Genomic DNA, 22,044 nt, shown 5'->3' on the forward strand with positions numbered 1-22,044 from the left:
TTTATGAAATAAAAAATCATCAAACGATTAAAGGAAAATTTAAGGAAAACCAACTTTTTTTAAAATTTAATATGAAGTTATTTAATTTTAAATAATAGAAAGTTGATAATTTTCTATTATAAAACTAAAAAACAAACAATTTTGTTTTATTTATTAAAATAAATTCTAAATTATTATTTAATTAATTCAGTATTTATTTATTTATTTTTATAATTTTTTTATATTCAATATGAAATAAAAAGTTAAGAAATATGGTCATTTATTTGAAGCTTGAGAGAAGTCAATTTTTTTTTAATTTAATATGAATTTAATTTTAAGTATTTGAAAAATTATTATTTTTTATAAAAAATAAAAAAAATTGATTTTTAGATTCTTATTTTTAAACTCTAATTACTTTTTAAATTTATTTGCTTTTTATATATCATTTATAAATTTTTTATTACTATATAAAATAAAATATAAAAACTGTATTTCAAATAAAATTTGTTTGGAATATAATTTTTTATTTCTTTTCTAGGCATTGATTTTAAAAATTTAGTGGTTAACCATTTAAAGAAGAAATACAAAGTGAATATTTTTATAAAAGGTAATTGAAATTTATGTTAAAATCCAGTTAATATTTGTTTAATTTATAAAAATTATTTATTTATTTATTTCAAATAATTGCTGATATATAAATTAGTTTTAATAATCATAAAAAATTATATTTTTTGTTTTCAAGAAGATGTTGTTGTATTTTAAGCAAATCCATTTTATTATTATGAGGGAGCACCAGTAGGGAGTGGAGGAGGAGGAACCATACCAGTGTAAAAGTTATTGAAACCTTGATTAGGGAAACCATTAAATCCAGGAATTTAGTACATAAAAGGTTGAGGTAAAGGATTGATTGGCATAAATGGATTTTAAACTTGAGAATTTTATTAGACTGAAGAAAATCCATTTGTGTAACTACCATTTGTAGGAGCAGAGAATTTACTAGATGGTTTACTCATTAAATTGGATGATTAATTATTCTATCCATAGGAAGAAGATGATGATGTGGAGGATTAATTCTTTGAATATGAACTTGAATTATTATTAGAATTTGAAGAATACTTGTTAACGTTGTTATAATGAGAAGATCCATTAGAACTGCGGTATTCTGGGCTTTTTGTGCGATTATATTTATCCCATCTGTTGTTATTTTCAGATTTATATGGACTTCTACTTCTACTTCTCTTGTCATCTTCATCTTTTTTGCTTTTATATTAATTGTAGCTGCTACTGCTGGTGTACTTGTCGCTGCTATTTGCAGTATTTGAAACATTCTGATTTTCTGAAGGCTTTGAAGTATCAGCACTGTTAAATTTCTTAATATCATAGTATGAAGAGGAAACAGTTTTATATTAAGTTCTGTATCTGGGATCTATTTTATTTAAGTAAAAAATTTAGAATTGAATTCATATTAATAAATAATTACTAATACTAGCAAGATCAAGAAGATCAATGGGAATTTCTTACTTAGCGTCATGAAGCATTTGGACATATTCCCTTGATATCTTTTTATCATCTTCAAAAGTAAGGAAAGATACTGCACAACCATATGCTCCAGCTCTACCTGTTCTACCGATTCTATGGACATAGTCTTCCATAACCTTTGGGAAATCGTAATTAAATACGTGGGAGACATCCTTAACATCCAAACCTCTACTGGCTACGTCTGTAGCAATAAGGATTCTGCATTCTCCGCTTTTGAACTTGTTCATAACATAGTCTCTGTCTTTTTAGGCTTTGTCACCATGGATAGCAAGACACTTAAATCCTTCTTTATTCAAAATACGACTCATGCTTTCACATCCCTTCTTTGTTTAAGCGAAAATCAATACTTTATCTTTCTAAGTCAAACAATCTAATTGCTTGATAAGTCTATTAATTAAAAAAGAATATTTAGATAATTGAAAAAATAATTGTTAAAATATTTAAATACTGATTGATTTTCTTTGATTGATCTGTAACATAAACAATTTATTTAATTCTTTCGTTAATAGCTAATTCATGTTTTCCGATTTGAACATAAACGGGAGTATTCTTGCAATAATCTTAAGCAAGATTCTAAACATTCTTAGGCCAGGTAGCAGAAAACATCAATGTTTAACGATCAGGTCTAATTTAACCCAAGATTTTTCTAATTTAAATTTCAAAACCCATATCTAACATTCTATCTGCTTCATCTAATACGAGATAAGTAACTCTACGTAAAGTAGTAGTTTCACTTTCTAAAAAGTCAATAAGTCTACCTGTAATTTAAATTAAAAAAAAGTTTAATTTAAGAAATTTATTTGAAAGTTGGTTAAAAGTGTTCAAATGTTGATATATATTTACCAGGAGTAGCAATAACTACATCTACACCTTATTGGAGAAGTGCTCTTTAGGAGTATTTGTCAGCACCACCATAGATACAAGCACATTTAAGCTTAGAGGATTTACCAAATCTTTCGGACTCTCTTTCGATTTGCATAGCAAGTTCTCTAGTAGGAGCAAGAACGAGGACGATAGGACCATCTCCCTTTTTGACAGTTGGTTGAGCATTAATATGAACTATTGAGGGTAAAAGGAAGGAAAGAGTTTTTCCACTACCTGTTTCTGCAATACCAATCAAATCGTGACCACTAAGGACTACAGGGAATGCTAGTTAATTTTAGGGAAAATCAAACTTATAAATATTTAATCATTTGTGAGTAGTAATTATTAATCAGCTATAAATTGGTAAGTAAATTTTTCCAATAAATAGAGCTTTTGATAAAATAATCTATAATGAAAAGAAACAATATTGAGCGATAAAAATAATTTTCCCTTTAGAATTTGATTTTTCAAACTCTTGTAAATTTCATTATTTGTTTAAAAAAAAGATAATTTTGTTTGTCAATCCTCTATCAATCAATAATGAAAAAAAAAAAAATTAGATTAAAGTTATTAGACAAATTAATTATATAATAAAGCAAATTTGAAAATTTGCAAAGGCTATTTATTTTAAATATATGCAAATTGATACATCTGTCTATCCTATTTAAATTTATTTTTGATTGATTGATTGATTTGTGTTTAAAATTTAGCAAAAAAGCCAAATTATATGGTTATACTGAAGGATTATTAAAATAAATATAAGTTTATAAATGAAATTTGTTGGCTGTAAGGAATAAATAAATGACGGGGATGATTGTTTCTTTTTTAAGATGGAAATGTGAAATAGAATGGATGATTGATTTGAAAATCAAAATTCTGAAGGGAAAATGCAGTTTTTCAAGAGAATTGAAATGAATCAAAAAGATAAATGACAGTACAGTTACATTCAGCTCTGATTATCTTTTTTGGATCCATTTCGTTCTCCTCCTGATAATAATCTGCTGTACAAACAATATTAAGAATGAGGATGATAAGCACTTCGATCAATAATTCCCTCAGAAAGAATAAATTCACCTTTATTCAAGTAGATTCATATTGAATAAATACATTGGTCTCTTTGGAAACATTGAGCGATGCTTATTCTTAAGGAATAACCTTTGGCTTCTTCTTAACATTGATTGATTGATTCCCGCATTGATATATATTGTTAATTAAATTACACACACTCGTTTGTGATTTGAATTTTGTATGCTAAGTGTAGAAATTGGCTTGTTTAAATGTTTATTTTTTGCAAATATATTTTAAACAAACTATGTGTGTAGGTTTTTATTTATTTATTTATGTTTCAAAATGTTCCATCGTAGGTTGGTTTGTTGGTTTAAATTCAATCAAACAATACCTAAAGACTAAATAGGAGAGGGTTTTTCAAATTTAGCGTGAGTAACTTCATTCATAATATATTAAGGGAAGTGAGTATCTGTCCAGCTTAAAAAAGGGTCAGGTACTTTTCCATGAGGTGATTTGGCTGAGATGTGGTTCTGGCGGTAAAATTCTTCGATTTCTTCTTCAGTTCTTATTTTCTAACTTTCCTTATAAAAAACTTTCTAAAATGTAGTAAGATTTTCTTTTGTCCAATCGATTGCAGCCAAATTTTAACCAACTCCGTTATCATTCCACCTAATTTTTAAATAGAAATGTTTCAAATCATTGTCCCAGACTTTGATTTAAATATCTTGCTAAGCTCTTAGCCTAAAAGGAGCTAAGAGAGATAAGAAAATTTAAGAAAAGTGAAATAGAAATATTACTTGCCACCGGTTCCATAGGAGTTTCCATTATTATTGCTGCTTGAATATCCGTTGCTTTTGTTATTTGAGTATCCATTACTAGAACTATTATTATTGTAGCTATTTCCCCACATTTTACTTTTTTGATGTACTGCTTTATCTTTCTTAATTTAATTGAATGTTATTTGTATCGTTCTTATTATTTATTTATTAATTAATTAATTATTTCTATTAAAATTCTTTTTAGATAATTACAAATTATTAAATTCGGATCTATTTCTTTTTATTTTTAAGCTCCCAATATTACTTCTAAAAAAGACACTATTAATTGAATCATATCTCCCTACTGTGTTATAAATTCACGACACTATATATTATACTATATGCACAAGCGAAATTAAAGTTCATGTTATGATGCTCCCTCTATATTTCTGTATTTAATTAACAATTCCTTCTAGTTTTACAAAATTATAAAAATACTCAACTAATTTATAACAATTTTAGCATATGTCCACAATGAAATACAAATTCCATAATTTATTTCTTATCTAATATAATTATTTTGTCTATCTAGCTTCTATTTCTCATTTATAAAAAATTTAAACTTAAATTCACTCAAATTATTTCAAAAAAAAAAACAGATTTATTACTTTATAAAAAGATGAAAAAACAATAGAAAAACAATAGAAAAATCAATATAAAAAAAGTAAAAAAATATTTTTGAAAATAATATTTTCAGGAATTTATATATACCTCCTTTACTTGTTACAATAATTTTTTTTACAAGCTAAAATGTATTTTATCTAATTTAATCAAATTAAAGTTGTATTTTTTGTGTAAATAAATAAAATGGTTATCTAATCAAAATTAGTTTGAAAAAAGAAAAGAATAAATCAAATAAAAAATAGAGCTCCAATAATTTATTTTGTTGAATTTGTTACAAAAATGAGAAAATATTACCAAAAAATTTAATTATTTTAATTAAATTTAAAAAAAAAGAAGATGTTTTAAGCAATTAAAATAATTCTTTGCAACTTTTTAATTAAAAAAGTAGTAATATATCGTTTAATGAAACAAAAGCAATATTCTTTGAATATTACAAACAAATACAGTTATCAATTGATATGGATTTAAAAAAACAAAACAAAATCCAAATAAAAAAATAATATTTTTAAATTAATTTTCATATAAATTAGTAGAAAAACAAATATAATGAGAAAAGCTTAACAAAGAATAATTTATTTATAAAATGAGATAAATTAAAATTAATATTTTAAAATGATTTGAAATTTTATAATTATAGTTATAATTTAGATATCTTTTATCAAAATTAGATATTTGGCACAATTTCTAATTTTTAGAGGGCATTTTTAGCACCTTTTGCCCCACCACAATTCTTGTAAAAATTTAAAATTTTTTAGACTTATATTTTATTTATTTTTTCTGCAGTCATTTAATTATCTATAGCTTGCTATTTTTCTTGCTGCTCTTTAGTGTTTCTAATTTAAATTAATTTGCAGACTTAACTTGTAAATTCTGCATAAATATCATAAGGATATTCAATATCTTCTTATCTATATAATGAGATACAGGCAAGTAAGTCATAAAAAAAGAATGGTTTTTCTCTGATAAAAATACTTTTAAATTGATTAAAGTTAAGTTTAAACTTCTTGTCACTCTTAAAGTATTTAGTGTATTCTCCCTTTCCTATAGACATAATTCCCTTCAACTTCTTTTTTTCATTTTACTCGAGACTTTCTTACATTTGAATTTCTTCTTCTATTTCTTTCTAATCTAAGAACCTATCTTTGTATTAATCCCAAATGCTGAATAGAGTCAAATTTACCCCCTTTTCTTTGTGCTCTTTTATTTTTTTCAAAAATTTTTCTTTCTCTCCAAAATCCTCATTTTCAGCTATTTTTCTATACGTCATATAAGTCAGATTTTTTTATTAGTATAACTCAGGAAAAAGAGGTTCTTCTATCAGATTTTCCAAATTTTTTGTGTATTTGATCTTAATAGCTTAATTACATTATAAAAAAATAAATTAAAAGATGAATTACATTTGACAAAAGATCATTTAAAGAATTTAATAAAAATGCTTTAGCATATGATCTCAAATTTTTTTTATTTGAAAAAAGCCTGATTACATTGATGTGTAATTGAAATATTAAATTTGAAATAGAAGGAGAATAAATTTTCTACACTTAGGGGATAAGATTTATTTTATTTTAACTCATTTCAAATATTTGTTTTACTATTAAATTCTAAGTATTTAAAAAGTTTTTACCTACAAATCTTGAAATTTGTTTGAAATCTTGTTCTAACATTTATGTTTGCTTGTTTCTTAATATGTCAAACACATCTGTCTAGCAAATAAGTCCATCTTAATTAAAGTCAAAAATATAAAAGCAGAAAAATAATATGTCATTTATTGTCCATGAATTAAATCTCTCAATCCACTTTCTAAACTGTCTAAAATTCATTTCTTGAGGACACTCCATGAAATTTAGGATTCTCTGCGTTAATTATTCTGGGTATCTCAAATTCAAATACTCTTCTAATTATTTCCTGTTCAAGACAACTAGAAAAAAGTACTACTCATTGCATTTATTCGAAATATCTTTGAAATGCTAAATTAGTTAAAGATTATTTTTATCTAATTTAATTTGCTTGCTTTGAGATATTTTAAAGATAGATTTTTGTTTTTCAAAAGAAGAATCTCTATTATTCTGCTTAGAATATTTGTTTGAAGAGTTTTTGGAGGATGAAGCAACACTAATCACACTTCCTTGTGATAATCTTTTGGCTAAAGGTGAGTTATCTATGCTCTAAGATAGCTTGCTTTTTAGATCGAAAGATTCTTCTTTAAAAACTGAATTTTTTTTTGGTATGTTGTATTAGTTATTTGGTGAATTGTTGTAAACAGATAAGGAAACACTTTTTCTCTCTTCTACTTTAGGGGAGCTTCCTTGGGATTTTAAGCTCTTTTAAAGTAAAATAGAACCATTATTTTCATTCTTTCTGATACTTGATAAAGAATTTCTTTGCTAATTGTTAGGCTTATAGCTTTTATCAGGAGATTAAGGGTTAATCAAAGAAGCTTAACTATCGTCATTGAGTATTTTTATTTTAGTGTTATCTAAAACTCGTTTATCTAATATCCTACCCCTTCTTTTCAAATATTGGTAGACAGCCTCCTCTTATTTATCTAATTCTGCTGCTTCAGTGTATGTTAAATAAACACTACTCTAATTTGCCATTTCCTTTGCGTTACGAATGATGTCAACAATCTTATTTTCCTTTATTTTTTATTTTATCCTATTCCATCTTTCTTCTTGAGTTTCTAATTCCTCTTTTTCCTTATTATTTTTTCAATAGAAATTTAAGTAAAAGAACATATATCAACCTATAATGTATATACCTAAGTAGAGAAATTTATCACGTCTTGATTCTTCCTATTTCTTCTCTTCATTTTAAAAATATTATTATTAATTATAAACTCCTAAATATGTTAATCTCAATAATCAATAAAACAAATATTAATTTTTCATCCTTAAACAAAATTATTTTGTAAATATATTCGCCCTTATTGATTGATGTTAGATGATTTTATTTGTTAAGTGGCTATAAAAATTTTATTTATTCTTTATTGAAATGAGCACCGTCTTAAATTGTTTGAAAACTAACAATATAAGATTAAAAATCTTTGAATTTTAGAATGAGAAGGTATATATATTACATTATTCAATTTATGAAATAAAAATTGTTTTATTTACAAGAATAAATTACTTCTGAAGCTAATATGATGGCCTTCTGTGATGCTAAGATATGTGGTTAAGCTGAGTGAGAGCATCTTGCTCAAGTAAATCGCTAAACATTTTATCATCATGAGAGTTGTTAATTAAAGCTTACTTATCTCCTCCCCTGATATACTTAAAATCATACTTTTTTTTATTGTTATTGGCTTTTAAATTTAATGTGCATCTTGCAAAGGGTTAGTAGTCTTCATTGAGAACAGTTTTAAAGTATTCTACAGGCTCTTAACCTGAATGGAATCTATCTTTCTTTTCCTTATACAATTCTTCTGTAAATAAAAAATAAAAGTCTTCATCTTTAAAGTCAAAGACATTTAGCTTTTTATAAAATTCTTTTGCCTTTTTCAACATGTCTTAGTTTATATTAGACTGCTCTAAATTATTATTTTTCAAACTATGCAAAATAGTAGAAAGCATATTTTCCTCAACTCCTCTTTTAAGCATCAATTTAAGATTACGATTTTCATCAAACTAATTATCTCCAGCATTTTTAAAGGAGTTATTACACTTTTAATCACTTTTAAGATTTCTGTTTTCAGCTAAGGATAATTTCCGTACATTATTAGCTATTTCTTAGGCATCTAAACTATAACTTTTCCTCTCTCTTTTATATTTATCTTCCATTTATCTATTTTGGTTATTAAAAAGTTTTAAGCAAATCAAAATTTACTTTAATTAAAAGCAAGTTTAGGAGTTTGTTATTAATAAAATCTTGACAAACTAGTATTTTTGATTTAGATCTAAAGAAACTCAATAATTAGCCAATCAATATTTAGAATAAAAGTTTGTAATTGTAATCTAAAAAAATCACTTTATAATAAATAATATTCATACTTCTAAAAATTTTAAATACTTTAAAAAATAAATGTCTCCTTAATTTAATTTTATGTAAATAAATTTTTTATACAATATTGAAGGTACTAACTAATTTTATTATTTTTTAATTAATTGAAAAATTTAGCTCATTTAACCATTAATTAATAAATATTTTGTGGAAATTTCTTTCTTATTTAATATTTTTTAAAAATTAATTTTTTTTTGTTAATATCTTTCAAATAAATTTATTTTAATTCATTTTAAATTTTTTGGTATTTTTTGAAAATTATCTTGATAAATAAAAAGAATTAAGCTTGTTTTTAATGTTTGATGAAATAAAATCATTTAATTTATCAAATAATATCTATTTTGATATAATTATTTCTTTAAATAAATCAAAAAATACAATTTTAATTAATATATTTAAGTTTTATTCTGAATTATTAATTTATGAATGCTTTGAAAAGATGAAAATATTTTAAATTTAAATGTTAAAATTTATTTTAAAACATAAACTAGAGTTATATAAAGAATAAAATTCTTTCGCTAATTGTAAAATTCAAAGTCATCAAAATAATATCACAAAAACTGTAATAGAAATTTAAATTGCCTGATAAAAACATTAATAGAGATATTCAAAAGATTGAATGTTAGTCAATTGAACAATAAAAAAAATATTGTCTTTTTGTTAAATAATATCAACGTAAATTATCAATTGAATAGTTAAGTAAGCATTTAAAAAGTGAGTTAGAAACTACAAAAGTAAAAGTATAGAACATTAGAAATGCAAAAAAGCAGCAGTCCTAACTGGATACCTGTCATATTAGTCTTGATAATAATAGGAACTAACTATTATTTTTAGCAATTCATTTTTATTTAGTAGATGTTTGAATAAGTAAATAGCATTTATAATTATTATTTATCAATTGTGCAAACAAACTTTTAAATTATTATGAAATCATTTAAATTAGAGTTTCAATATTTAAAAAAATTAATAGGAATATACAGCAGCAGGGTTATTTGTTACAATATTTTTAAATGTGAATGTTTTCTTTATGCTAGCAAATTATTATTAATGCATTTGTACTCCTCCTGGAAGTGTTTCACCAGATATTGTAATTAAGAATTAAATAAATAGAAAATCAATGAAAATGCTAACTAACCTATTATTAAAATAAAAATCAATAGAATGAATTATATCCTAACTTAGAACAAATAAAAGAGCGTAGTGCAAAAGAGTAGAAAATAAAAATACTTTTGAGAAAGGAAAAAAAATAGAAAAAGAAGACTGGAAATAACAATTTGTAGAATCACGAAAATACAATTGATATAGAGCTAAGTAACCAAAAGGAATAACTTAAAAATGAAATGATGAATTTGTAATTTATTAAGATTTATTTAATTCGATTAATAGCAAATTCTAATAAAACAATTATGCTTATTTAAAATAAATTTAACAAATATTTTAATTGCAAAGCAATTGTTTATTTTTTACTGAGTAATCAATCAGTAGAAATATATTTATTAAAAATGAGTAAGAATAATACAAATTCAAAAAAATGCTTTTTAATAATCAAATCAATTAATTTCCAAAATAATTAAAATAAATCTTAAAACACTACTTTCAAAATTTGTTAAAAAATATTAAAAATTAAGAAATTATTTTTTTTAATTTAAAACAAAAGTTATTATTAAAAATAAACCAAAATTTTTTCATCGTTTTTAAATAAAAGATATGAAATTATTTTATCTAGGCTGATAAATAAAATTTTTAATTCTTAAATTAGAATTTAAAATATAACTCATTAGTATCTTTTCTCTCAATCAATCATTCATTCAACGAATATATTATTTTATTTTATTTGCAAAATTCATTTCAACTAAATTAATTGAGTTCAGATTCTCATTTATTTTAAATTTGTAAAGAAATTTGTTGCTGATTGCAATTATTATGAAATTTAAGCATATTCTTTGAAAACAAATAATAAATTAAGAAAAAATAAATTATATCTTTTTGAATTAAAATATAAACATGTAATTGATTGAATATTTATTTATTGAAAATAAGCAGTTAACCAATTTTGCTATTTTAATAATTTGAAGAATATTACAAAAAACAATTATTTCCCACTACTTTTGGTTTTAATAAGAATTAATTAAAAGTATTAAAAACTATTATTATTAATAGTGATATCATTAGAAGTATTTAACAAGTTAGCTATTGTGTAAAATGCGACAGAATTAAACCACCCAGAACACATCACTGTAAGGAATGTAATAGGTATAAAAATAGATTTATTTATTAATTAGCTAGTTAGTTTATTATATGGTTTTTTACCACACCTTAAATTCAAAAAGGATGGATTTATTGGTGTGGATTTAGGATTATCATCCTTTTCCTTTAATCTCATACTAATAAATACAATTAATTTATTTGCTAAGTTAATTTTTGTAAAAAGTGTAAATTTTCCTTTTAATTAAATTAAGTGTCAGAATTGAATATTAATCATTTTAACCCTATATTTAAATTAAAGATGTGTATAGAGGATGGATCATCATTGCCCCTGGGTAGCTAATTGTGTTGGAATATAAAATCACAAATATTTTATCTTGTTTTTATTGCATGCAACTTTGAGTGTAGGCACTTGTTGTGTTAATATCACAGCTGATTACATTTTTAACGATGGAGCTATCAAGCATTCACTAAATAAGGCTAACAGACTTTGCATAACAGTCAATTAAGTTATGACTTTTGGCTTAGTTATGTGCATTGGGTTTCTTTTCATTTTTTAGGTGATAAGAATGCTTAAAAATTAAACAACAGTTGAATATCACATCGAAGAAATAAATGAAAGAGTAATATTAAATAATTTATTTATTTATAATTTTTATTAATGTAACAAGAAAGATCATTCTTTCAACTAATCATTTTTTGAAGAAAAGGCAAAGTTTATAATCATGATTGAAAATTAATTTTAGCTTCGAATTTAATTACACAATTTTTTTTATTTTCGGATAATTTGTTTCAGAAATTTAATAAATTCCCAATATCCAAAATTTCTAATATTGACTAACCTAAATGAAAAAGCTGATGTCATTTGGTTTACATCTTAAATTTAACTTATAATTTTTCTATTTTTCAGATTAATAATCAAAAACATTTAAATTAATTATTAGAATCCTTTTGACAAGGGCACAGTCTCAAACATAAGTGAAATCTTGGGTGAAAATAAAATATTCTGGTTTTGTCCAATTAATCCTTTCACTCGTATAAAAAAGAATAGTCTTCAATATTCTACTTTCGATTAAGAAAATAGAGACTAAGAAAATTAGTAAAACGACCTATATTAGTGAATTAATAATGAGAAAAAAGATTCACTTATAATTCAAATTTTTATTCAATCTTTTTATATGTTTCTTGCATAATTATTCATTCTTAAATGTAAATTATGTTTATGTTTCAATAAAAACATTCATTAATACAAAGCTATTCATTCTCATATAAATTATTTTTGATATTTTTAAAAAATCTAAATAACACAACAGCTTGGCTTTCTAAAATTAGCATAAGATTTACATAATTTTTAAATGATCGTTTTAATTTCTGTAAGCAAAGTTGAATATAAAAGAATTTATTCAGTTTACTATTTCAATCAGAAGTATATTTTGAATATTAAATTTCATTTATTCATCTTTTTTTTATTAAATACTTTTTTTCTTGCTTACTTAACTTTCCTTTCAGATAATTGTAAATTAAGGTTAGGGAGTACATTAAAATAAATAATAAGATTGTTAAATTTTATTTACATAGACGATTTATTAACAAACTTGTATTATAAAATTTAAATAATTTATTTTATTTCTACTTTTATTTTTATTGAACAATTCTTCAGAAGTAAAAAAAAAATGTTTAATTTAATTAGTGTAAACTAAATTTTATATCCTTCGATCAAAAAACTAATCACGTAAGAAATATTATTTAATTTCTATTGTAAAACTAAAATAAATTTCCATAATAATCTACCTCACAAAAAACCTTGTAATTTTACATTTATTATTGATTGGATATTCATTTTAAAAATATAAAGTAATTTATGATCATTGATTTATGTGTTCATTCATTTACTTTGTATTATTTCTGGGTAAAAGTTGATAGTCAAGAAATTTATTCTATCCAATAATTTAAATTGGATTTCAAAAATAAGCAACATCAAATTTTAATGTAAATTAATTATAATTGCTTCTTTTGATTAGTAAGTCTTATTCGAATATATAAGAAAATTAGTTCTTATTTAAAAAGTCTTTTTTAAAATGCTTTCAATATCTCTTAACGATAGCGTAACAAATTTATTGATATTATAATATTGATTATAGGTAATTGCTAACTTTGTTCATTATAATATATTCATTTAATTTTTTATTTATTAAAGTTTTTTTCAACTTGCAAGAACTAATAATAGTGAGCGTATTTTATATATAGTTCGATGGAGCATGTTTTGAAATTTAAATCAGTTTTGTAACTTTAAAATATAATTCAGACACTTTAATTTTTTTCTAAGGACTTTTGATTGCCCAAATGAATTAATAAACAAACAAAATAAATAAATTAGGATTTCATAATAAATATTCTATATTATTTATAAAAAATCAGTGCTTAAAAATCTATTTATTCACTTTATATATTACATTTAATCAAATACTTTGATTTTTATTTACAAATTAGAATTATTGTAGAGGGATCTTTTACGAAATTGATGCAATAAACAAATTATTAATTATTTTTTTTCTTTGATGCGTCAAAGTGTAAACTAATTAAAAGCACATTATTTTGATAATCACTAATAATTTGTTTGAAACTTTTTGGAGCAAATATGTTTGATGAGATAATTTAGGATTTAAACTAAAATTTCCCATTTAATAATACAATTGAAGATAGACTAAAGAAATCAAAGGTTGGCTTAAATGCTTAATTTCTTAACTTTTTAACTTAACTTTGAGTAAATATCTTCTAACTAAATACATTGATATTTTTTTCTATCTTGTAATACTTATTAATTAATAAAGGGGTTGTTACAAAAATTAAATTGCTCTTAATTTCAATAACCATTTCTTAATTGTAAATTACATTATTTATTAATAAAAATGTGGATAAGATTTTTTGTTTAAATAGTTATTTTTAAATATCTCCTCAAATTAATTTTATTGAATTTAAATAGGAAAATAATAGGTTTGATAAAAAACAAATTTTGGTATATATCAGTAGTAGCTTAACTGCTCTTAAAATTTATAGTGTAAACTTCAAGAATTTTAATTTATATTCTATTTTATATTTAAAGCAAACAAGTTTTGCTAACGCAAATCTTGCTTTTTTTTGGTAAAAAAAAGAAAAAACCTGCAGAAGTGCTATAAGTTTAGTTTTTGGATTTTATTTTTTTGTTTTTTTTTATTTATTTTATTTTTTTGGATTTTATTTGTTTGGTTTTTTGGATTTAATTTATTTTATTTTTTTGGAATTTATATGCTTGGTTTTTTGGATTTAATTTAATTTATTTTTTTTTTTTGGATTTAAAAGCTAAAAATAAAGTTTTTAGAATCATAAATTTTATTGTAAAAGAGTTATTATTATTTTATTTTATTAGAAACTATCAAAAATTTTTTAATGAGATATTTCATTTATTTTTTTAAAATTAATTTTATTAAATTCCTCAATTAATTGAGTTGAGTTGAGTTGAGTTGATTTGATTTGGTTTGGTTTTCCTGTAAATTTCCTAATAGAAAAATGATAAATGAATGTGGTTTATAATTTACATAAAAATGTAAGTTTAACAGATATAATTATAAATATTAATATTAATCATTAATTTAGTTTTAGCTTCTCAAAGAAATAAAGATTTATTTATATTAAAATAACGTTACTCTGAAAATTCTATTCAAAAAAGTTTAATGTATTTTAACAGCTATTTTGTATAAATTAAATATTTTGACCAAGGTAAATCAGAGTAAGCTTTAGTATTCATTCTGCCTCCTATAAAAAATAAAAATTATTTTTCTTTAATGCATAAATTATCAAGTAAAATAATGAATTTCTCTTTTTGTAGAATAATTTACTCTTCTTGAATATTTAGTTGAGCAATTGGACTTTTTAATGAATGAATGAATGTAAGTTAAGTAAATTCATTGGTTTATTTTTGTAAATAAAAACTTATCTTAGAAATTTATTGGTGCTTTATTTTTGAATAGAAAATATAATGAAGAAGTAATTGTTAAGTTATAAAATTATAAGAATATAAAACACTTAAATAAATTATATGTATGTATATATAAACATTTACAGAAATTATTTCATTTAAATATCAAACAAACGAGATTATTTACATATTTTCTGAAAAGTTTTCAGAAAAAATATGATTTTATTATTCGTTATATGATTGATAAATATAGTAAAGTAAGATTAAAGTAGAGTAGTTGGTGGAGTAAAGAGTATTCATTCATAATTTAGAAACATTTTTGATTCTTAGATTTAGGTAGGGTTTATTGATTGATTGTTTGATTGATTGATTGCGTAAGGGTATTCACAGGATATGCCTGACAAAGCAAGCTTACTACAAATTTATTGTTTTTATTATTATTTAATTTTTATTTTGTTGTTATCGAATTTATTCCTACCCCTTAAATCAGAAAAATTAATAAATATATATATGAAATTGAAATATTATTCATTTGTTTTACTAAATGAATATAGAGTATTTATGATATTCCGAATATTAGAGTGGAATTATCAAATTGGTTATTGTTGTTATTAAAAAATTTTTAAACAAGACTTCATTCATTTCTTGTTAACTTTGATATTTTATTGCATACTCTCATTTTTGAAACAGCGACAGAGATAAAGAATAGTGTAGATGTGTTAAGTCAGGTCCTTAACTTTGCTGCTAGCAAGCCACTCGAGAGAGTAGTGATTAAGGAAGTATTCAAATTGTCTTCCGTATCTATCGTAGCAAAAGAGCAATGATAGTAAACGGCTGTTGGGAGCATGGCGCTTTGAGAAGAAATTAAATTGCTTCTTGATGATATTAATGGGTTTTTGTAGAGAATCCATGCACTCGATGACGACTGAGTCTCCCTTAGTCTTCATATAGTTCTTGAAAGCACGAAGAATGTTTTTGAAAACATTTAGCCTTTCCAAAGTGAATTTGTATTGTGCTTAAAATTGGTTGTCTTGCTCCTCTGTGTAGTTATCCCAGTCTTTTTCAAAGAATGAAAAAAGTTCATCCATATAGTTTATTTCAACCATATCTTCTTCAGAAATCATTGACTTGAGAGGAGAAAAACTGCTTAGACTGTCTGAGTCACTAAGGAGAGAACTACTCATCATAGTTGCATTAAATTCCTTTTAGTTCATTATTCTATCCTTGATCATGGTGTAGAGTTCTCTTCTGGAATATTTATTGTCAGTCATTTTATTTTCTTAAGATTAGCACAATGAGGCGGGTTTTTTTTAAAGATAAGCAATATAGGTAAGAGTAATGAATAGGTTTAGACTCAACAGATGTATGGAGGTGTTCAATGGAGAGTTTTATGTGCGTAGCTGTAGAATTGAAAATCCTTTTATGAAGCTTTTATTTAATTTATTTTTTTTAATTTATTATAATTTAATTGCTGGGAAATTTCTGTAATTTAAGCATCAGAGAGACCAAGCAGTTTTTATAATCTAGTGTCTTCTTTATTATTATGTTTGTTTATTTGTTAGCTCACGCATCTGTAAAATATTTAAACTATAGAGCAAGCTAATTTTATGAATTTCTTCCCACTCTATAGTTCCGCAAAATTTAATTACCACTAGTAAAATTTTTCCAAAGTACATTAAATTCTGCTTTATTGTTCTTATCATTTCTGCTCAAATTATTTTTTAGGTGTGAATAAAAAAATTTAATAAGGATTATAATTACATTTCCAACTTATTTAAAATGATGTGAACTCTACTATGTTCAATTAATTTAAAATTGACTAAATTCAGGCGAATTAAATTATGTGATTTGCAGACCATCTAACAAATCCATTCTACCTATTTTATCACCATATTTTAAAGATTATAAAAAAAAAATAAATGTTTTTCTTTCAGCCTTAAAATAGCTCTTAACTTGATTACATCGGACCCCTTCCAAATAGATTTGGGAGTAAAATTAATTATTGTATTGTATTGTTGGATATGCCAATATCTATCTATCTATCTAATTAGCGTTAGGGTATTTGTCATAAATAAAAAAATTAATTCTTTGGATATTCTTAACAATTTCATTTTATTGTTGGTCTTTATTTCTTACATTTTACCTTCCTATAAAAATAAGGTATATTTTATTTTAGTTTTCCAATTTGCAAGTTCAAATATTATTATGGCCATCCATCTTAACTAAAATATTTTATGCTAATAAATTGAAAGAATAGTAAGAGTCCCCTTCTTAAATAGTGAAAAGAAAATTAATTGTATTTCTTAATAACCACAGTTATTTGAATGAAGTTCTCACTTATTCTTTCTTATATTTAAAAGCAGTTTGTTGGTAAAAATAGAAAGCAAAAAACCCCACAATTTATTATTTGATTATATTGATAAATAGAATGAAGATTACTTTTTTTGAAAAAATGTAGGGGAAAATTAAGTAAATTGCTTTACTTGGGGGAAGCTAAAAGAGGAGAAAGAATTATCTAAGCAAGGTCAGATATTTGTATAAAATATCTACTGGATATGAAAGGCTACTTAAAATGTGCGTATGATTATGATTAAATCAATTTATAGATTAATTTTGATAATGAATGGCAAAATTGAACCTTTTGAAAAAAGTCTTAGTGCCAATTAGGAGTTATTGAAAGGATTTTAACATTTTAATTTGTAATCTAAGAAATTTATTAATCAACTTTTATTTTCTGATGGGAAAATCAAGAAATATTAATTTTCAATCAATTTTCTTTACAAATTTAAATAAATTTTATATTAGCTGCCTCTTAAGGATTTCCCTTTTCTATGTTAACAAATAATACATTTCAAATTAATTTTAGCCTTTCCACCCACCAATCGATTATTAACGTCCATGGACGACGAACATCTTAAAAATATAAAATAAAATAAATTTAAAAACATGAATCGTTTTTTGTTTCAAGTTATTACTTGTGGATTTTTGAAATTTTCTAAACTATTAGAAAATGAAAAATTCACTGTTCGTTCAATCAAAATATTAAATTTCCTCAGAAAATTTACTAGCCCGCTGACTCAAATATAAAATATTTGTAAAACTTGTCGAATATTAACTATCTTTGCTTACAGATACAAACATAATCAAAAACTTATGATTATAATTAAAGAAAGATTTTTGTTTTCAAAGAAACACATAAAAGAGAAAAATTCAATCTTCAATTAATTTTGATTCTAAAATGCTCCTTTTAATTAAGATTTGAGCTAAAGCCCTATAAATTCTATTTAAATAGACATTTCAGTATAGATTGGTGTTAAATTCCTTTTCTTACACTGAAAGACATAAGTGAACGGTGTTTTTAAAGCGCTTGAACAAATAATTCAAAAAGATTTCCAACCAATAATTTAAATTTAATTGACCTAGTTTGCATTTAAATTAATATTCGAAATACAATCTTTGCCACAATCTATTTTAATAAAAACAAACATAAACAAGCCAGCTTTAGAAAATATAATTTATTAACCACTCACTACTTAATAATAGTAAAAATAAAATTTAGGATTTTAATTATTAATTTGGATATTTTTATCTTTTAAAATTTATTTAGGAATGTAGTTAGTAAGGATATATTTATTTTTTTATCCTATCCACCCATTTTTCATTTCGATTAGTCATAACGCAAATAATTTCGCTCTTTGATTTAATTTTTATTGATTTTTGATAATAATCTGTAAATTTTTAGTATAATTACTTTACATAATTTATAATATCTCAGTAAGTTGAAATAAAAAATTGTTTCTTGATTAATACTTTCTTAAATCTTACACTTCTTACAAATAAAGAAATATTTTAAAATTCATGAAAGCCAAAGTTATAAAGAAGAATTTAACCATGATAACAACAATAATTTAAAAATAAAAATACATCTTTTAACTTTAATAAATTACGATACGTGATTTAATTATTCTTTTATATTAGAAACTTTACTTTTAATACACTCAAATTGACGCATTTTATTTTAAAATTACAACTTTTTCTATTAATTAAAGCATCATAATCAATGCTCTATATACCAACACATCATCCATCATATATAAATATTTTTTTTAATGTTTGAAGTAGAACTTCTATTTTTAAAAATTTATATTTTAAAGGATAAAGTGATTTCTAACTGTAATAAATACGTGGAAAAAAGAATCAAAATACAAATTTTCAACTTATTATATTCTAATCAAAAAAATAAATTAATGACTAAATATTATAAATAAATAAATAAAAACTATCCTTTTATGAAATACATTTAATTAATTATTCAAATAAATAATTAATAAAGAAATTAAATTTTTATAATTTTATCTAAACATTAAATAAATGCTTTTTTATTTACTTCATTTTTCTTGAATTAAATAACAATAATTTATAAAATTTAATATTGAAGTTTGGAGTAACACAGAAACTACAAGAAAAATTTCCTAATTTTTTAGAGCAATTTAAAAATTTATTATATATATCCTTGTTTGGAATTTTTTTTAACATTAGCTTAAAGCTTGTTTGACTATTATAGAACGAATATATGCTATAATTTTAAACCACAAAAGCTTAGTAGTTAATTTTATTATAATCGATTTGATTTAGTTTATTCTTAATGGCCTTAAGAATTTAGAAATTGAATGAAATAATAAGAAAATAAGATAGGAAGATTCTGAATAAATTGGATCCAAATATTTCAAAACAAAGCCCCAATTAAATTTGAACTCATAAATGCGTCAGCATTATCGAAAGTATAAAATTATTAAACAAGCTATTAGACCTTACTATGAATTCAAAGAACTATTGCATGCGAATAACTATTAGAGGCAAATTTATGTTACAGTTAAATATTTTTTAATTAATAAAAAATTTGTTTACCTTTAAAAAGAAAAAGGATTATTAATAACAAATAAGCACTAATTTGATTACTAAAGTCTAATAAAATATATTGTTTGTTTTTTATAAATACTAGTGCAGATTCCATACCCCATATCAAATAAAAAAAACAAATTTTTGCTTTCAATCTATAAGTTAGCAAGCAACAAATTGTAAACTTGCAAAAGCGGTTAAAAGACAAATTTATAAGCCAATATTAACCATTTGCTTTTTATAAACAGCTTTCACTAATTATTTGTTTATTAAATAGTATCAATAATATTTTTTTAATGTTAGAAAACCTGAATAAAAATTGAAAAGAAAATATTATATGAATCAAACTAATAAGATATTTATATAAATCAAAGTGTAGAATATACTAGTTTATACATAAAAATGAGTTTTTCATTTTCTTACAGATTGGCAGCAAAAAATTAAATTAAAAAAGTTGAATTTGGTTTATTGTAATTAAATTTATTGGATTTTTTTATTGTAATTAAATAAATTAAAAATATATTGATTGGCAAAGCCATAAATATTACTGTTCAATTTGTTATTAAATTTCTTTAATAACTAGTTACCTATTGTTAAATTTATGGATTTATCTCGATTTATACAATACGCTTATTTTTTAATAGGAGTAAAATGGTAAAAAGAAATTGATAGTGAGATAAATTTATAATCTATTTTGCTGATTTTTAATACAAAAAAATAAAAAAATGAATAAAAATTATTTCATTTTATTAGTTTAATTTTATTCTAATTTTAAGAAAAAAAGTTTTTTCTCACTTAACTTTCATTTTTTAAATATACTAAGGTTAAAAATAAGCAAAAATTATTTTAGCCATGTATATCCTCACTTAGAATATTGTTGCTCTGTTTAAAAAGCAAAAATGTTATAAAATTAATTTAAATATTTGAATTTTTAATATGTAAATTAAATTGATAGTGAATTACTTAGATAGATTTTTTCAAAACTTATCAGAAAATATGATAGTAATAGTCAAGAATGAATTGATAAAAAAAATTTTTTTTCTACTGTGTAATTTACACACTTAAAATTCTAAAAAATTTCCTTTATTATTCTGGAACGAATTAAATAATATAAACTAAAATGGTTTAAAGTCCTATAAAAGCTAATAATGAAATAAGAGTTAAGCTTTTATTTTATCAAATCAATTTTTAATTTACATATTACTCTTCTATTTTACAAAATACTTGTTATTCTTTTTTATTTACATTAGTTATTTCTTATTATAAAAAATGATTAAACCAGCCTAATTTTACTATTCAGAGTAATTTACCTAATCAGTTTCTATAAATATATTTTATGTTTTAATAAGCTAGTAAGTAAGTCTTTAAAAATTAGTGGTTAGGATTTTATAAAATTTGTACTCTTTTTTAGTAAATATAAATCTAATGATTTAGAAAATTTTATTATATTTAAAAAACCACGTATTTTTAATTAAAATATCATTTTTTTAGCTAATAATTCGAGTGTTACTTCTAAATCATATACTTTATTAAGGTATAGTTCTATCAGCAATATTTTTGAAAAAAATATTAATTTCTATTTTCTTTTTTTACACAAAAAAATTGTAAATTCCATGGAGCTAAATAAATTTTTTAGTAAAAATTAATCAATGAATAGTGTTTTATAATAAATAATATTTAAAGGTTTTATAAAGGCTAAAAGAATGAATATTTTATCATATTAAATTATTTTTATTTGAATTTTATTTTTAGAAATAAACTTATTTCATATTTTATTTTGGAGTTAAGAAAAAAATTTGATCTTAAATGCGTTAAGAATAAATAAATAAAATTAAAAGTTGGCTTTAACGCTCCAAAATAAATTAAATTTAGCTTTTTAATTCTTAAATTTAATTTAAGAAAAAATATTTTCAGCTTTAAAATATTTATTTCTAGAGTTTTGTTATAAAAAAAGCTCATTTAATTGTTATTAAATTATCAGGTGAATTTTTAATCGTACTAGCTATACTTTTTTTCAACCTTTAATTGAGTTTTATTGATTTGCTTTTAATTGATAGGTAGTAACTTAATTGTTTATTCTTTAAAAAATTTTTTTCTTACTGTAATTTATTAATTTTCTGATAAATCTATTTTTGGGATGTAATCAACACAAAGTAA

At 22.6% G+C, this 22,044-nt stretch overlaps 5 protein-coding genes across 5 annotated transcripts; 2 read left to right on the plus strand and 3 right to left on the minus strand. All coding sequences in view use genetic code 6, as the record gives it.

Annotated features, from left to right (window-relative positions):
* Nucleotides 1-716: 716 nt before the first annotated feature.
* TTHERM_00569290 (DEAD/DEAH-box helicase) lies at nucleotides 717-4,486 on the minus strand (the record flags this gene model as incomplete). The annotated part of the gene is made up of 6 exons (XM_001027635.3): nucleotides 4,188-4,486; nucleotides 3,782-4,059; nucleotides 2,362-2,667; nucleotides 1,967-2,276; nucleotides 1,466-1,905; nucleotides 717-1,405 (listed from the first exon to the last, which is right to left on the minus strand). Exons 1-6 carry the CDS (start codon nucleotides 4,298-4,300, stop codon nucleotides 717-719), a joined length of 2,136 nt encoding a protein of 711 aa, XP_001027635.3. The 5' UTR covers nucleotides 4,301-4,486.
* A 625-nt stretch (nucleotides 4,487-5,111) lies between these two features.
* Nucleotides 5,112-5,453, plus strand: TTHERM_000569259 (hypothetical protein; the record flags this gene model as incomplete). The annotated part of the gene is made up of 1 exon (XM_012799778.1): nucleotides 5,112-5,453. One exon carries the CDS (start codon nucleotides 5,112-5,114, stop codon nucleotides 5,451-5,453), a length of 342 nt encoding a protein of 113 aa, XP_012655232.1.
* Nucleotides 5,454-5,490: 37 nt separating this feature from the next.
* Nucleotides 5,491-8,608, minus strand: TTHERM_00569260 (hypothetical protein; the record flags this gene model as incomplete). The annotated part of the gene is made up of 4 exons (XM_001027632.2): nucleotides 5,491-6,188; nucleotides 6,457-7,528; nucleotides 7,591-7,635; nucleotides 7,946-8,608. 4 exons carry the CDS (start codon nucleotides 8,606-8,608, stop codon nucleotides 5,491-5,493), a joined length of 2,478 nt encoding a protein of 825 aa, XP_001027632.2.
* A 976-nt stretch (nucleotides 8,609-9,584) lies between these two features.
* On the plus strand, nucleotides 9,585-12,154 carry TTHERM_00569250 (DHHC zinc finger protein; the record flags this gene model as incomplete). The annotated part of the gene is made up of 6 exons (XM_001027631.3): nucleotides 9,585-9,695; nucleotides 9,799-9,915; nucleotides 9,989-10,179; nucleotides 10,989-11,081; nucleotides 11,335-11,656; nucleotides 11,978-12,154. 6 exons carry the CDS (start codon nucleotides 9,585-9,587, stop codon nucleotides 12,152-12,154), a joined length of 1,011 nt encoding a protein of 336 aa, XP_001027631.1.
* A 3,472-nt stretch (nucleotides 12,155-15,626) lies between these two features.
* On the minus strand, nucleotides 15,627-16,259 carry TTHERM_00569230 (hypothetical protein; the record flags this gene model as incomplete). The annotated part of the gene is made up of 1 exon (XM_001027629.2): nucleotides 15,627-16,259. The coding sequence occupies one exon, from the start codon at nucleotides 16,257-16,259 to the stop codon at nucleotides 15,627-15,629; it is 633 nt and encodes a 210-aa protein (XP_001027629.2).
* Between the last annotated feature and the right edge of the window lie 5,785 nt (nucleotides 16,260-22,044).

This window comes from Tetrahymena thermophila (assembly GCF_000189635.1).
Source record: "Tetrahymena thermophila SB210 genomic scaffold scf_8254431, whole genome shotgun sequence".
In the NCBI taxonomy this organism is placed as follows: Eukaryota; Ciliophora; class Oligohymenophorea; order Hymenostomatida; family Tetrahymenidae; genus Tetrahymena; species Tetrahymena thermophila.